The 14,789-nt window shown below is 43.1% G+C and overlaps 1 protein-coding gene across 2 annotated transcripts in view; it reads left to right on the forward strand.

The window, feature by feature from the left end:
* The first annotated feature begins 14,362 nt into the window (after window positions 1–14,362).
* The window catches only part of NEMF (nuclear export mediator factor), a 56,052-nt gene continuing 55,625 nt past the window's right edge, over window positions 14,363–14,789 (forward strand). Inside the window, exon 1 of one of the 2 annotated variants that reach the window (XM_040226785.1) lies at window positions 14,363–14,492. In XM_040226785.1, the coding sequence (XP_040082719.1) occupies window positions 14,434–14,492 (59 nt within the window). In that variant the 5' untranslated portion in view covers window positions 14,363–14,433. The remainder of the gene's footprint in view (window positions 14,493–14,789) is intronic. The other variant, XM_040226784.1, reaches the window with a different exon arrangement.

Here is a 14,789-nt window from a genome sequence, read left to right on the forward strand (position 1 = left end):
TAATTAAAACTACAATGAGGTATCACCTCACACCAATCAGAATGGCTATCCTCAAAAATCTACCAAGACTAAATGCTAGAAAGGGTGTGGAGAAAAGAGAACCCTCTTGTACTGTTAGTGGGAATGTAAAATTGATAGAATCACTATGGAGAGCAGTATGGAGATTCCTTTAAAAACTAGGAATAAAACTACCATTTAACCTAGCAATCCCACTACTGGGCATATAACCTGAGAAAACAATAATTGAAAGAGATGCATGTACCCCAGTGTTCTTTGCAGCACTGTTTACAATAGCTAGGACATGAAAGCAACCTAGATGCCCATGGACAAATGAAAGGATAAAGAAGCTGTGGTACATATATTAAATGGAATATTACTCATCCATAAAAAAGAACACATCTGAATCAGTCCTAATCAGGTAGATGAACCTAAAGCCTGTTATACAGAGTGAAGTAAGTCTTTTAGAAAGAGAGAAACAAATATCTATATTAATGCATATATATAGAATCTAGAAAGATGGTACTGATGAACCTATCTGCAGGGCAGCAATTGAGACGAAGATGTAGAGAACAGATTTGTGGACACAGTAAGGGAAGGAGAGGGTGGGGTGAAAGGAGAGAGTAGCATGGAAACATAAGCATTAACCATCTGTAAAACAGCCAGCCAGTGGGAATTTGCTGTATGAAGCAGGGGGTTCAAATCAGGTGCTCTGTGACAACCTAGATGACCGGGATGGAAAGGGAGGTGGGAGGGAGATTGAAGAGGGAGAGGATGGATATATGTATGTGCTATGCAGTGCTTAGTTGCTCAGTCGTGTCCAACTCTTTGCGACCCCATGGACTGCAGCCCACCAGGCTCCTCTGTCCGTGGGGATTCTCCAGGCAAGAATATTGGAGTGGGTTGCCATGCCCTCTTCCAGGGCTATATATATATCTATGGCTGATTCATGTTGATATATGTCAGAGACTAATACAATACTGTAAAGCAATTATCCTCCAATTAAAAATAAATTTTTAAAAATGCAAAAATAAATAAATTTAAATAGATATATAAAAGAAAATGTAAAGATAAATTTTAGAGGAGAGTGGAGTAACAAGGAGTTGAGATGTTTCTGATGGCCTTTAAATTATCTATGAAGAGGCAGCAAAATAATCTGCTGCAACGGGGGAAATGGAGGGGGAATTTGGATTAGTTTTTAAGAGAAAAAGAAGATGGCCAAGTTTGCCTGTATAAAACAGAAAAGGTCTGCTGATTGCAGAACTACCATGGCTGGAAATTCTTTTTTCCTCCTTCCTCTTTATGCCTTCCTAACCTAGTCTTGTTCCTAAAAGACTTCAGGTTGCCAAATACTAATTCTTGCACAGTCTACTCCAATACTAGATTTTTTCCCTCCAATAATAACGGGCAATGAACGGACGGCTCCCCCACGCTCCCTTCAACGGTGAACATTGAGCTGGCCTCCAGCTCTTCCGCGGACCCCAACCCCCGCTACTATGGATCACATTCCTTGGTACAGCGAAGGCACCTCCTAAATGCTTGCTGTGGACAATGGTAGATTTAGGGACAGAAGGTCCGGTTCCTTCGTAAACAGCTTCTTCACAGCGTGCAGCACGTGTTTAAGATCTGCTGAAGAAAGGTAATGCTGAGGGACCACGCACCGCATTTCCTTTTGTGCTCCCTGCGTGTCCGAGCACAGCACCTATGAGCATTAAGAGCCAACCGACCAACTTGTCTTAAATGAAAATACAGTAGTCCAAGCAAAACACCAGGAGCCGAGGCTGGAACAGGAAAACGTGCGCGTTTCAAGCTCGCAAACTGACCAGGGGAGAGACGATATCCCCGCCCCATGACGTCACATGGCCTCAGCCTCCCGGCCCACCCTGCGCTGGGCGTGTCTTATGCCTGGCACAGCCTCGACTTTCCCCCGCCCCGCAGATGACGTCACCACACCGCAACCTCTAGTATTTCTCTGCCGAGGTTTTTCGTCGCCGGGCGCGGTGGCGCGCGCCTGTAGTCCCAGCTACTCGGGAGGCTGAGGCTGGAGGATCGCTTGAGCTCAGGAGTTCTGGGCTGCAGTGCGCTATGCCGATCGGGTGTCCGCACTAAGTTCGGCATCAATATGGTGACCTCCCGGGAGCGGGGGACCACCAGGTTGCCTAAGGAGGGGTGAACCGGCCCAGGTCGGAAACGGAGCAGGTCAAAACTCCCGTGCTGATCAGTAGTGGGATCGCGCCTGTGAATAGCCACTGTACTCCAGCCTGGGCAACATAGCGAGACCCCGTCTCTTTTGTTTATTTACATCGATCGCCCTGATTTTAAGGGAACCTAAATTTTCTGTAAAACTAACGGATTCAAATTTTGTGTAAGCATCAAACGTTTACCTTTTTCCAGATAAATACTTTTTTACGTGTTCAATGGTTCACTAATGTGTACGTTAAAAACAGACGAGATATACCTGGCCTTTATTACTGGCTCACTCTTTAACACTTGTCTCCTCTTTTATGTCTCCTTTACAGTTAAAACTCATTGGGTAACTAGGATATTCGAGAAATTGTCATCACTGGCCCCTACTGGAGAATCAGCAGAACGTCTTTGCGAAAAGCTGTTATCACCCTCGAAACCAACAGGGGTTGCTCGTTTCCTCACAACCTGTTGGAGAAAATGGTTGCTCCGCATCAGTGGAAAAATGCACCTACGAGGCCAGATTTCTTAAATTCTTCCCGTGGCGGTTAGGTTTGCTAATTTTTATCGCCGTTTCCCTTACTTAACCTTCCCTCCCCACCCTCCTGCCACTGGATGTCACCTCATTCCCACTAGACTATCAAGGTTTTTGCTTTTAAAGGTTGCTGGCGGAGTATCTAGCCCTTCTGCCAATCCTTACTTAGTGCGGGTTTACAGACAGGGCTGACCTTCCAAATAACTCCCTCCTTTAGGGGAACAAGGAATCTATAAGAGGAACCGAGACGTTCCTGTGATAACCAAGGAAACCGGAACAATGTGGCAAAATGCTGTCAGCCTGTGTCACCCTCTGGGAATACCCACAGCTAACCTTAGATGGCTTAAAATTCAACATTTAAAAAACGAAGATCATGGCATCCGGTCCCATCGTTTCATGGCAAATACATGGAGGGGAAATGGAAACAGTGGCAGATTTTATTTTTTGGGGCTCCAAAATCACTTCAGAGCCATGAAATTAAAAGACTCTTGCTCCTTGGAAGAAAAGCTATGACGAACCTGGACAGCGTATTAAAAAGCAGAGACTCTTCATGGTCAAAGCTAGGGTTTTTCCAAGTAGTCATGTATGGATGTGAGGGTTGAACCATAAAGAAGTCTGAGCACCGAAGAACTGAAGCATTCAAAATGTGCTGCTGGAGAAGACTCTTGAGAGTCCCTTGGACTGCAAGGAGATCAAACCAGTCAATCCTGTGGGAAATCAACCCCGAATATTCATTGGAAGGACTGACGCTGAAGCTGAAGCTCCAGTACTTTGGCCACTTGATGTGAAGAGCCTTCTCATTGAAAAAGACCCTGATGCTAGGAAAGATTGAGGGCAGGAGGAGAAGGGGCGACAGAGGATGAGTTGATTGGATGGCATCACCAACTCAATGGACATGAGTTTGAGGAAATTCCTGGAGATGGTGAAGGACAGGGAAGCCTGTGTGCTGCAGTCCATGGGGTCACAAAGAGTCAGACATGGCTTAGCAACTGAACAACCACCTTAGAGATGGAATTGAAGTGCAGGGAACTTCGAGCACTATATGGGGATGGGTCTGGAACTCAGTTGTTTAGAGCAATACCTCAGAGCCCTCCACTGAGCTATGTAGAGCAAGTGTATCTTCGTGTCATTTTTAAAAGAAGTAAGTGAATAAGGTGTGAAAGAAGAGACTCTTTAAAATTGTCAGAAGTTTTTGATGGTCTGTAATAGTAATTTTATCTTTATGAAAGAACTGTTTTAGAGCTTCCCCCTTTAAATTTAGGCATTTTACGGGCAGAACTTCTCAGTTTTGTGGAACTGAGGTGTGGTAGGCAGGATAATGCCCCACAAAAAAGTGAACTTCCTGATGTTATTTTATGAGTTCATAGAGTGAACTTCCTCTATGTTATTTTATGAGGTAAGAGATATTTCACACATGTAAGTAACTTAAAAATTTTGAGATAGAGAGATTATTCTGGATTATACCATTGGGCCCAATGTAATTACAAGGATTATTATAATTATATAAGGGAGGAAGGAAGATCAGAGTCAGAGAGATGTGAACTGGAAGCAGAGATTGGAGTCATGCAGGGTCACCAACCAAGGAATGTGAACAGCCTCTGGAAACTGCAGCCTTGCTGACCTGTTTGGGACTTCTGACTTTCAGAACTGTCAGATAAAAAAGTTGCATTGGTTAAGCCACTCAATTTGTGGTAATTTGTTACAGCAGCAATAGAAAGCAAACAGAAGGTCAATCTGTACCTGAAAAAACTTGTGAGGTCAGAAAGCAATCATTCCAGTATCTGTCTTCTTTAAAATGCATGTACTTTTTTTTTTTTAATTTTTCATGTTCAATAAGTTTTCAGAGTTAATCTTTTTCTGAGGTGTGTGTGTGTATATCTTTCTTTAAAGCATAATATTTTAACAGTCCATCCATTTATCCATCTATCCATTTTTTAAAAGTTTACATGCCAAGTATTTACCAGACCCTAGGTAATCAGGTACTAGATACTGATACTAGATAATCAGAAATAGGACAGACAGTGCCTTTGTAGAGCTTCAGGTCTAATGAAAGGTGGGGCAGGGGGCAATGTGCTCAGTCACTCAGTTGTGTACAACTCTTTACAGCCCGGAATATAGTCCATCAGGGTCCTCTGTCCATGGGCTTTTACAAGGTGGGCGGGGAGGGGGGAGGAGCAACATTCATTTAAAAATAGGCCATTTAAAAAGTGATTTGGGGTCTCATGATCCCTGCCAAAAACATCTAATTCACTAGCTTGCCTGAATGCCTGAAATACCCAATACCAAAAAAGCTTTCTCCTGGCCTGGGTTAAAATACGGTTTTCAGAAAGTCCTTGTCACAAATGCACTTTGTTTTGCATTTACTCAACACCATTACTAAATATGTAATTTAACCATCTACCCAATACTTAGTAATACTCTACAATTTCCTACAATATCCATGAAAGAAGTTCAGTATATCATGCTTTTTTTCTAAGCCTTTAATTTTGTTAACAGTGGAATATTTTAGACATTCAGCAACTTTAAGGTTTTATGTTCTCAAACCTACCAAGCCTTATCCTTTATGGTTTCTGTTTTTGGTGTTTGTTTTGAAGGGTCTCACCATTCCAAGAACATATACATAATGATGTTAATGTTTTAGGACTCTTTTATCTCCAGAGCACACACATACCTGATTAAAAAATAATGCTTTGTCCCTCCAAAACAGTGCATTTTTGTTCTTAAGCCTGCTTTACTATTAATATTAGAACACTTTCTTAAAACATTTTTTGCTTATTTGCCTTATGTGTGTTTTCTATAGGGTATACTGTAGATCGAATGTTTGTGCCCCCTCAAAATTCCTCAAAATATGTTGAAACCAACCCACAAGGTCATAGTATTTGGATGTGGATTGGGAGGTGATTAGGTCATGGAGGTGAAGTCCTCATGAATGGCATTAAGTGCCCTTGTGGAAGAAACCCTAGAGAGCTCCTTTGCTGCTTCTACCACATGAGGTCACAACAAGAAGATGCCTATCTATGAACCAGGAAGCAGTTCTTCACCAGATCTTCTACTTCCCAGTCTTCAGAACTGTGAGACCAAAAAAAAAAAAAAAATTTTTAATTTAAACACCCCAAATATTGTATTTTTTTTACAGTAGCCTGAAGGGACTAAGACAGTGTAGAATAAACTATTTCAAAGTTTTATCATTTGAAATAACTATTTTATCTCATTATTTTGAGGGTCAGGAATTTGGGCAAAGCTCTGCTGAACAATTCTGCTCCAGGTGATACTGCCTGTGGTCACTTACTGGTATTCAGCTGATGGCTGGTCTGATCTGGACAGTCCAAGGTGCCTTACTTAATATGTCTGGTACCTTGGTAGTCTCGACTGCAAAACTGCATTCAGTCATGACACTCCCTCTCCTAGTATTCAGGACTCTCTGTGGCAGATTGTGAGACTTCTTACACGGTGACTCACTCTTCAAGAGACCAAGTTGAAAGTTACCAGTCCTCTTAAAGGCTAAAAGCAGAAAGAGCATAGCATTGCTTCTGTCTGCTGTGCTTTATTAGTTAAAGCAGCCACAGGCCAGCCTAGATTCAAAGGTGTGGAGAGAACAGAACCTCTTCTATGGATGTTAAAGAATTTGTGACCAGGACTCCCCTGATGGTTCAGTGGTTAAGATTCTGTGCTTCTATTGCAGGGGTTACGTATTTAATTCCTGATTGGGGAACTAATATGTCACTTTGAGCAGCCAAAAAAAAAAAAGAATTTGTAACTATTTTAATCCCCCATATGTATCCATTACCTGTGTTTCCTTTTTAACTTCTGTGAGATATGTCATACATATGAAAGATACAAATGTAAAATTTAAACTGCTTATAAAATGACCAACTATATAACTGGTATTCAGAAACAGAACTTGCTAGCATCCTAGAAGCCCATACCCAAATAGCCTTCCCTCTTGGACATAACCACTATTCTAACTTTGTGACATTGTCCTGTTATACTTTATGGTTTTACCACCTGTATATGCATCTCTAAATAGTTTTTCCTTCTTTAAGCAGTATTGACTTCTAGGAAGTTCTTAATTGCATTAAGACAATTTATTTCTCTGTAACCAGGGGTTACAGGTAACAAATCAACATTTTCATCCCTCGACACCTCAACCATTTCTTGCCCTGCATTGTTTCAATCTCATTTTGCCTTTCTGTTTGTCCAGTTTGTGTCTCTTTCTTAGAAAGTAATAGCCCCAGTAGAGAGCATAATATTCTATTTCTGGTTTATCATCTAAGTGTAGAATGTCTCATCTTTCATTCCAGATCCCAAAGTTCTACTGAGAAAGCCAAATAACACTGATGCCTAATGCTGACTTTTCAAGAGACTAAAATACCTGGTATAAAACAATGCCTGGGGCTCAATTTATGGCTATTGAATGAATAAATGGGTGAATTTAAAAACCTTGTAAAAAGTTGGCATAGTGGAACATGGCACAGTAGGGAGCTCCTAGGCTCTGTCTGTTCCTCTCAGAAGCAATGAATAAGCTGGCAAAAACTGTCAGAATCATGTTTTTTAGAACTTTAGAATCTTAAGTTTAAAAATTTACAGCAACCAGGAAAATGTTTAATGAATAAAAAAAAATTGCAGCATTTTAGTACTGGAGCTCTGTGGCATTTTCATTTTCTCTGTTCCACTCCCCACTCTTCAGTTCAGCAGGAAGAGATGCTCTAAGGGATCTATTATGTTTTTTGGCACACTCTTCCTTACCTCATGGTGGAGTAGCAGTCAAATTTCTCCTTAGTAGTCAGAACAAATCATTGCAGCCAGCATAGCAGCTCCCTTCTTTGCTTTTGATTCAGAGGAACAAAGAGCCAAAAATTAGTAGGCAGCAGTCTAAACTTTTAGTTCAATGGAATCATTATTGTGTCTTCTAGAAGAAGTATTTCTCCCTTTAGGCCTGAGAACTCTAGGCCAGCAGATTACAAGCCCACAAGGGGCAGGATGAAAAATTTTTGCTAGTGAGTCACTAGAGGTAGTAGTGAATAATGCCACTCCCATTTCCAGCCCTTCTTTCCTGGACTCATGAATATTGGCTATGGGAGAAATAGCATCCTATATTGGACACTGAGTCAGAGTATATAGAACCTCCTGAAGAACCTTGCCTCAGTCCTGTGAAGTATTGGCACCTAGCTGTGTTGTAACTGAATCCTTGAAAGGTTATGCTATCATTCTATCAAGTCAGTTGCTTCAGGATGGTGGGGGAAATGGTAAAACCAGTAAAATCCATGAGAACAAACCCATTACTCTACTTCATTTGCTGTGAAGTGAGTTTTTGATCAGAAGCAAAGCTGTGTGAAAAACCATGATGGTGAAAAAGGCATTCTGTAAGCCCTGGATGGTAGTTTTGGCAGAAGCATTGCATGGATGGTAGGCAAATCTGTGGCCAAATATACGTCTGTTCTAGTAACAACAAAACCTTGCCCCTTCCATGATGGAAGTAGTCCTGCGTAATCAATCTGCCTCTAGGGAGTGGCTGATCACCTTGGGGAAGGGTGCCATGTCCAGGACTCAGTGTTGGTCTCTGCTACTGGCCAGTTAGGCGCTTGGCACTGGCTGCAGCCATCTGCCTTGGTGAGTGGAAGTCCATGTTGCTGAGCCCCTGCATAAGCGACACCCCTGCCCCTGCCACCACGGCTACTCTGTTCATGAGCCCTTTGGCTAATGACAGAGGTAGCTGGGGAAGGAGTTTGGCTAGTATCTACAGAATAAGTTGGTCATCTTTCTGCTTGATTATTAAAATCCTTCTCTACTTAGGTCAATCTTTGGTGAGTATATATATGGGATCCAAATACCTCCATATTCTTCACCTATTTTGATAGGTCTGTACACATACTTCTCCCAGACTTCATCATCACCAGTTTTCAAATTACATTCCTTATAAGTCCCTGACCATCTAGTCAAACAATTGGCCTCAGCCCATGAATTGGTGTATAATTGCATAGCTGGAAATTTCTCCTTCCAAGCAAAATGAACAACCAGGTACTCTGCTCAGAGTTCTGCCTGCTGGGAGGATTTCCTTCATCACATCCCTTCAGGGAATGTCCCAGAAGGGGTCAACAGTGCTGCAGCTGTCTGTTTTAGGGTGGATATATCATACAGAACTACCTATACACCAGGCCCAAGTCTTCTCTTCTCTTCCTCAGTCATCTGATTATAGGGAACTCCACATGAGGTCATAGGTGCAGGCTGGAGAGAGAAGGTGGTATAGCAGGAGTGGGGAACATGGGCATTTGGACCACATCTTCATGTAGCTAATTTGTGCCTTCAGAACCTGCTTGGGTCTGATTTCATATCTACCAATTCCATTTGATGATGGAGGGCTACTGTGCACCCCCAACTTTATAGCATGGTGGGTTAGGTAACATTCAGTCCATGATAGGCAGCTCAGGTTGCACGATAACTTTGGAGGCCTGTGGTTAAGCATTCAGTTTCTCCAAAGCCCAGTAGCAGACCAAATGCTGTTTCTTAAATGGAGAGCAGTTATCCACAGAGCATGGCAGGGCTTTGTTTCAAAATTCTAAGGGCCTACAGGGTGCTTCATCTACAGGGCCCTGCCAAATGCTGCAAACTGCATGCCTGTCTGCCACAGCCACTGCAAGCCCCATTGGACCTCCTGGATCACATGTGGCAGAGCAACTGGCATGGCAGCCTGGACCTGATGCACAGCCTTCTCTTGATATGGACCCCACTCAAAATTAATAGCTCTTTGGGTCCCTCAGTAAATGGGCCAGAGTGACACACCCAAAGGAGGACTATGTTGCCTCCAAAATCCAAAAAGGCCCACTGGCGTTGTAGCTCTTTTTTAGTTGGAAGGGAGCCAGATGCAACAACTTAAACTTCACATTAATAAGGGATATCTTGACATATACCACACCACTGGATCCCTAGAAATTTCTCTGAGGCAGTTGTCTGAATTTTTGTCAGATTTATTTTCTCCCTCTGACACATACGTGTCTTACCTATAAATATACAGTAGCTGCTGTGTCTTTTTCCCTAAGTCTAATCACCGTGGTGTCATCAACGTAACGGATCCATGTGATATCTGGTGGAAGGGAAAGGTGATCAACGTCCCGGCAAATTAAATTATGATGTAGGACTGGAGAGCTGATACTCCTGAAGTAGCACAGTAAAGGTGTATTTCTGGCCTTGCCAGCTGAAAGTAAACTGCTTCTTGTGGTCTTTCTAACAGAGACAAAGACATAAGTAGATCAACAGCTGCATACAAGGTACTGGGGATGTGTTAATTTGCTCAAGCAATGAAACCTCATCTGGTATAGCAACTCCAACAGGAGTCCTGACCAGGTTAATCTTACATCATGCACTGTTATTCTTCAGGGTCCATCCATCTTCTGCACAGGCTGATTAGGTGAGTTGAATGGGATGTCGTGGGAATGGCCACCCCTGCATCTTTAGGTCCTTGATAGTGTAGTAATCTCTGCAATCCCTCCAGGAAAGCAGTATTGCTTTTGGTTTACTATTTTCCTGCATAGAGACAGTCTTAGTGGCTTCCACTTGGCCTTCTCCCCATAATTGCCCTCACAGGTCAGGAAACCTGTGTGGGGATTCTGCTGGTTGTTGAGAATGTGTATTCCAATCATACTTTCCAGCGCTGGAGAAATACCCTCATGGGGCATTTGAGGACACACTGGGCCCACTGTGAGGCAGACCTGAGCGGAAGCTTCACTGACTACCTGACCTCCATAAACCCCTATGCTGAGTGGACCACAGCCACGTTTTGAGTCTCCTGGAATTAGTGTGAGTTCAGAGTCAGTGTCCAGGAATCCCCCCCAAAGGCTGACCGTTTCCTTTTCTCCAATGCACAGTTACTGCGGTAAAAAGATGTAGCTCTCTTTGGGGAAGTCTGGGAGAAAGATGAGCAGTATGCATTTTTGGTAGTGTCCTTCCTCAAGGGCACCCAAATTTCCTCTCAAACAAGAGGTTCTGGGTCTGTGAACTGGCTTGAGTCTGAGAATTGACTGAAAGACTACAACTCAGTTTTTATCATTTTTGTTCACTTAAGTTACAACTCTTTTGCTTACACAGACCATGTAAGAATTTAGTAAGCTTCTCATACATTTCACTTCTAGGAACACTGTGCTCAAATAGCCAACACCATCAGTCTCCCTAGTTAGACTATTCTGATTGCTGCTTTGACTCTGCTGTTCACTATGATCATCACACCCACCTGGCCTCTGCACATGATTGTAGGGCTGCCATTGCTCTCTGCCACTCAAGCTGCAGTTACTCCCCTTGCATTCAGGTTTCCCGAATCAGTGGCACCTGCTCCCACTACAGAGAAACATGATCACTGATATCTTCAAGGATGCCCAGGACCCCCTCACAAATTTATTTCTCACTGTTGTGGGGCAAGAAGTGTCCTCTGGGCCAGTGTAGACCACCCCAAATTGTGCCTGAATGGCACACTGACTACTTTGAATTAAAGTTACTTAAGAAATGGCCACCATGAGAGAGACGCTATCATCCTCCTTTCTCTTTTTCTGAAAGCAGGAAATAATCTCTCACGTGAAAGGTGCACTCCCTGCCTCCAGAGGTAGGACACCCTTAACCCCAGAGTCAGGGAACTCAGGCTGAGAAGCCTGTGTAAATGAACCTCAGTACTTCTTTATTACCCAAGTCTATATTCAGTTTAGATTATTCACTACTTGAGTGTCCAAAAGCCTAAGGTTTTTTGTTCTGTCAGTTCCTTACAAATTTATTAATTTATCTAAAAAGTATAAAGGCTGCCTGCTTTGGCCACTTCTTAGTCCCATTTCTATGAAGCCTCCATGTGCATTAATTAAAATTTATTTTTCTTTCTCCTCTTATGTTGTCTTGCATCACTTTTATTATTAATCCAGCCAGAAGAACTGAAGAAGGATAAAAGCAGAGATTTTTCCCTCGCTGACACTACACATTGACTATTTCCATGAGCTGAATGGAAAGTAAAATTAATAAATTATATAAATATAATTATATGGTAAAAATAAGGCAAGATTAAAATAGTTTTGATAATTATATAATAAAATTGGTTTTAATGATTATATGATAAAAGTAAGAAACATTGAAATAAATAGACTTTTCTTCCCACATATATATCTCAATAAGAAGTACCATGTTTATATTTTTGCAAGACTGATTTCCTGCTGTATCGTGAATCCTCTGGTTAGGCAATCTTTTCTTATACGACTATAAATTATTCTGAAGTGAAACTCTGTTGGTTCCTAATGATTACCGCTTCATCTTTCTGAGATCAGTAAACTTCCAAGTACGGGCTACAGGCCCTATTCATCTTGGCAGTTACAAATGCAGATACTTTGAGCCAAAGTTAATTCAAAATCTCTGGTGTCGTGTTCAGGAATTTGCTTTGATTATCACCACAGTGATAAGTAAATCACACCAAAGCTTGAGAATCACAGCTCTAGATGATCCTGCTGCTGCTGCTGCTGCTAAGTCGCTTCAGTCATCCATAAATAACTACCTCTAAATTTTCAGTTGGGACAAATGCCCATAAAATCTGTTAGTGATTTCAGATATTCACCTTTATCTTCTCTTTGAAAATGGGAAGATGATTTGTCCATTTACTCTTACCTCTTATTTTTCTCACAAGTCTCTAAGTATCCCTGATTCAGAAGTTTTTCAAAATCAAGAAATTATTCCAAAACCCAGAAATGATAGAATTCCATAGTAAATGATAGTTTCTTTATAACACTTATCTTTCTCTTCTTTTCTCCCTTATGTGTTTCCTTGTATTTTCCCTCTGACGCTCATTTTCCTTGAGAGACAAAGCAGAAGCTATGTATGAGTTAGTCGAGTGGTTGTCTTATGTATAACTTTTTTTTTTTTTTAATGTATAACTTAAATTAGTATCCTGCTCCTATCTCATGAGTCTAGGTCTAAGGGCCCTAAAGTGGGTGTTTTGCCATAAAGTATTTCAGTGTTTGTTTGTAAAGAAGATCCGTTTCTATGTGGATTGCTTTTATGTAAAATATTTAGGCATTATTTGGGAAATGCCTGAAAGAGCCAACATAAGAACCTTAGTATTATGTCCAGTTAGACTTCTCGCTTTTACTGTTTGTACTACAGTTAATGGGGGTTCCCCGTCTTTCCTAAAATCTTCAAGTGGCTTATTACATATTTTGATCTATTTTGCATGATTTACTGTGCCATCTGATACAGTAATGCTTTGGCTGTACGTGCTAAAGCAACCCACTGGAGCATCAATTCCCGGTTTCTTCTGAAATTATCCACCCAGCCGTTTTTACTTAGAGTCGCCTTCTACTGGTGGGAATTCGGCTTGCCACGACTTGCAGCCGGTAAACCCTAGAATTCTGGTAGGTCTGGATTCCTCGCCGGGCGCTGTGGCGCGCGCCTGTAATCCCAGCTACTCGGGAGGCTGAGGCTGGAGGATCGCTTGAGCTCAGGAGTTCTGGGCTGCAGTGCGCTATGCCGATCGGGTGTCCGCACTAAGTTCGGCATCAATATGGTGACCTCCCGGGAGCGGGGGACCACCAGGTTGCCTAAGGAGGGGTGAACCGGCCCAGGTCGGAAACGGAGCAGGTCAAAACTCCCGTGCTGATCAGTAGTGGGATCGCGCCTGTGAATAGCCACTGTACTCCAGCCTGGGCAACATAGCGAGACCCTGTCTCTTTTGAGTTCTTACCTTAAAAAAGGCTTTCTTATTTTTTAATATCTTTTCATTTTTATTTTTAATCTTACTTCACCATTATCTAGCGAAACAACTGAATAATCAGGTTGCCAAGTATTTATGGAGCCCCTGTTGTATATCACGGAGAAGGCGATGGCACCCTACTCCAGTACTCTTGCCTAGAAAATCACATGGACGGAGGAGCCTGGTAGGCTGCAGTCCATGGGGTCGCGAAGAGTCGGACATGACTGAGCGACTTCACTTTTTTCACTTTCAAGCATTGAAGAAGGAAATGGCAGCCCACTCCAGTGTTCTTGCCTGGAGAATCCCGGGGACGGGGGAGCCTGGTGGGCTGCCGTCTATGGGGTCGCACAGAGTCGGACACGACTGAAGCGACTTAGCAGCAGCAGCAGCATTGTATATCAGGTACTATGTTGAGTCCAGGGCTTTCCAATACCTAGAATGGATAAGAATCTCACAGTAAAAGCAAAATGCTCTTCAGAGAGCAAGACTTATCAGAATAGGAACTTTTTTTTAAAAGAGTTGGTTTGCCTTGATCATTGAGGGTAACTGTAGGGCGAATGAAATAGTCCACTGCGTTAAATTTCAACAGCGTACGCCCCAGAGAAAGTGGTAGTCCCTCAGGTACACAGAGCCGTACCTGGGGAAATCCTCCTAGTATGTTGCTCATAAATTGTTATGACCAGTAGGGGTCACTATGGAGGCTGGCTTGAATCCCGAGAGGCCAGGGAGCAAAGAAACTGGACTAGTTTGTAAGCTTTCCTGGAAGGAATGCAGTTTCAAGAGAATAATTTGTATCTATTTCGAATTGTTTTGGTACGACGAAAAGCTAATCGACGACGACTTGACTGCCAAACGCTTCACAAAATGTGACGCAAAGACGTTCGCTTCAAGGAGTATTGGATCTTCTGCGCGGCCGTAGATCCGCCTAGTGCGCCTGCGCATAAAGTGCAGCGGCGTTGAGTCAGGCCGGCAGTGGAGGAAACTGCGGTAGCGACCCTCAAGGCTCGCCATGAAGACCCGCTTTAGCACCGTTGACCTTCGTGCGGTGCTTGCGGAGCTGAATGCCAGGTACCGTACGTCGGGTGACCAAGCTTGTGCGGGGGGTGCAGGAGGCAGAGGCCATGGCCCTACCGTAGAAATAAGAAGGGCCTTGTGTTTTCCCTCCCCCCCTCCACCCCCGGGTGCTGTTCTCCTGTAGACCTGGCTAGGCCTGAGTGGGCGAGCGCGTGACATCTTTCCGTGGCCCTGAGGATACCCGGGGGACCCCGGCGGCCGCGTGCTCCACCCCCGGCTCTCTTGGGCTGCTGGTCTCGCCAGGTCTTGCGTCCTACTTTGGCAGGGCTCTCGGCTTGCCGGCCTGAGTTG

This window comes from Oryx dammah, unplaced genomic scaffold (genome assembly GCF_014754425.2).
Source record: "Oryx dammah isolate SB20612 unplaced genomic scaffold, SCBI_Odam_1.1 HiC_scaffold_26, whole genome shotgun sequence".
NCBI classification, from domain to species: domain Eukaryota; kingdom Metazoa; phylum Chordata; class Mammalia; order Artiodactyla; family Bovidae; genus Oryx; species Oryx dammah.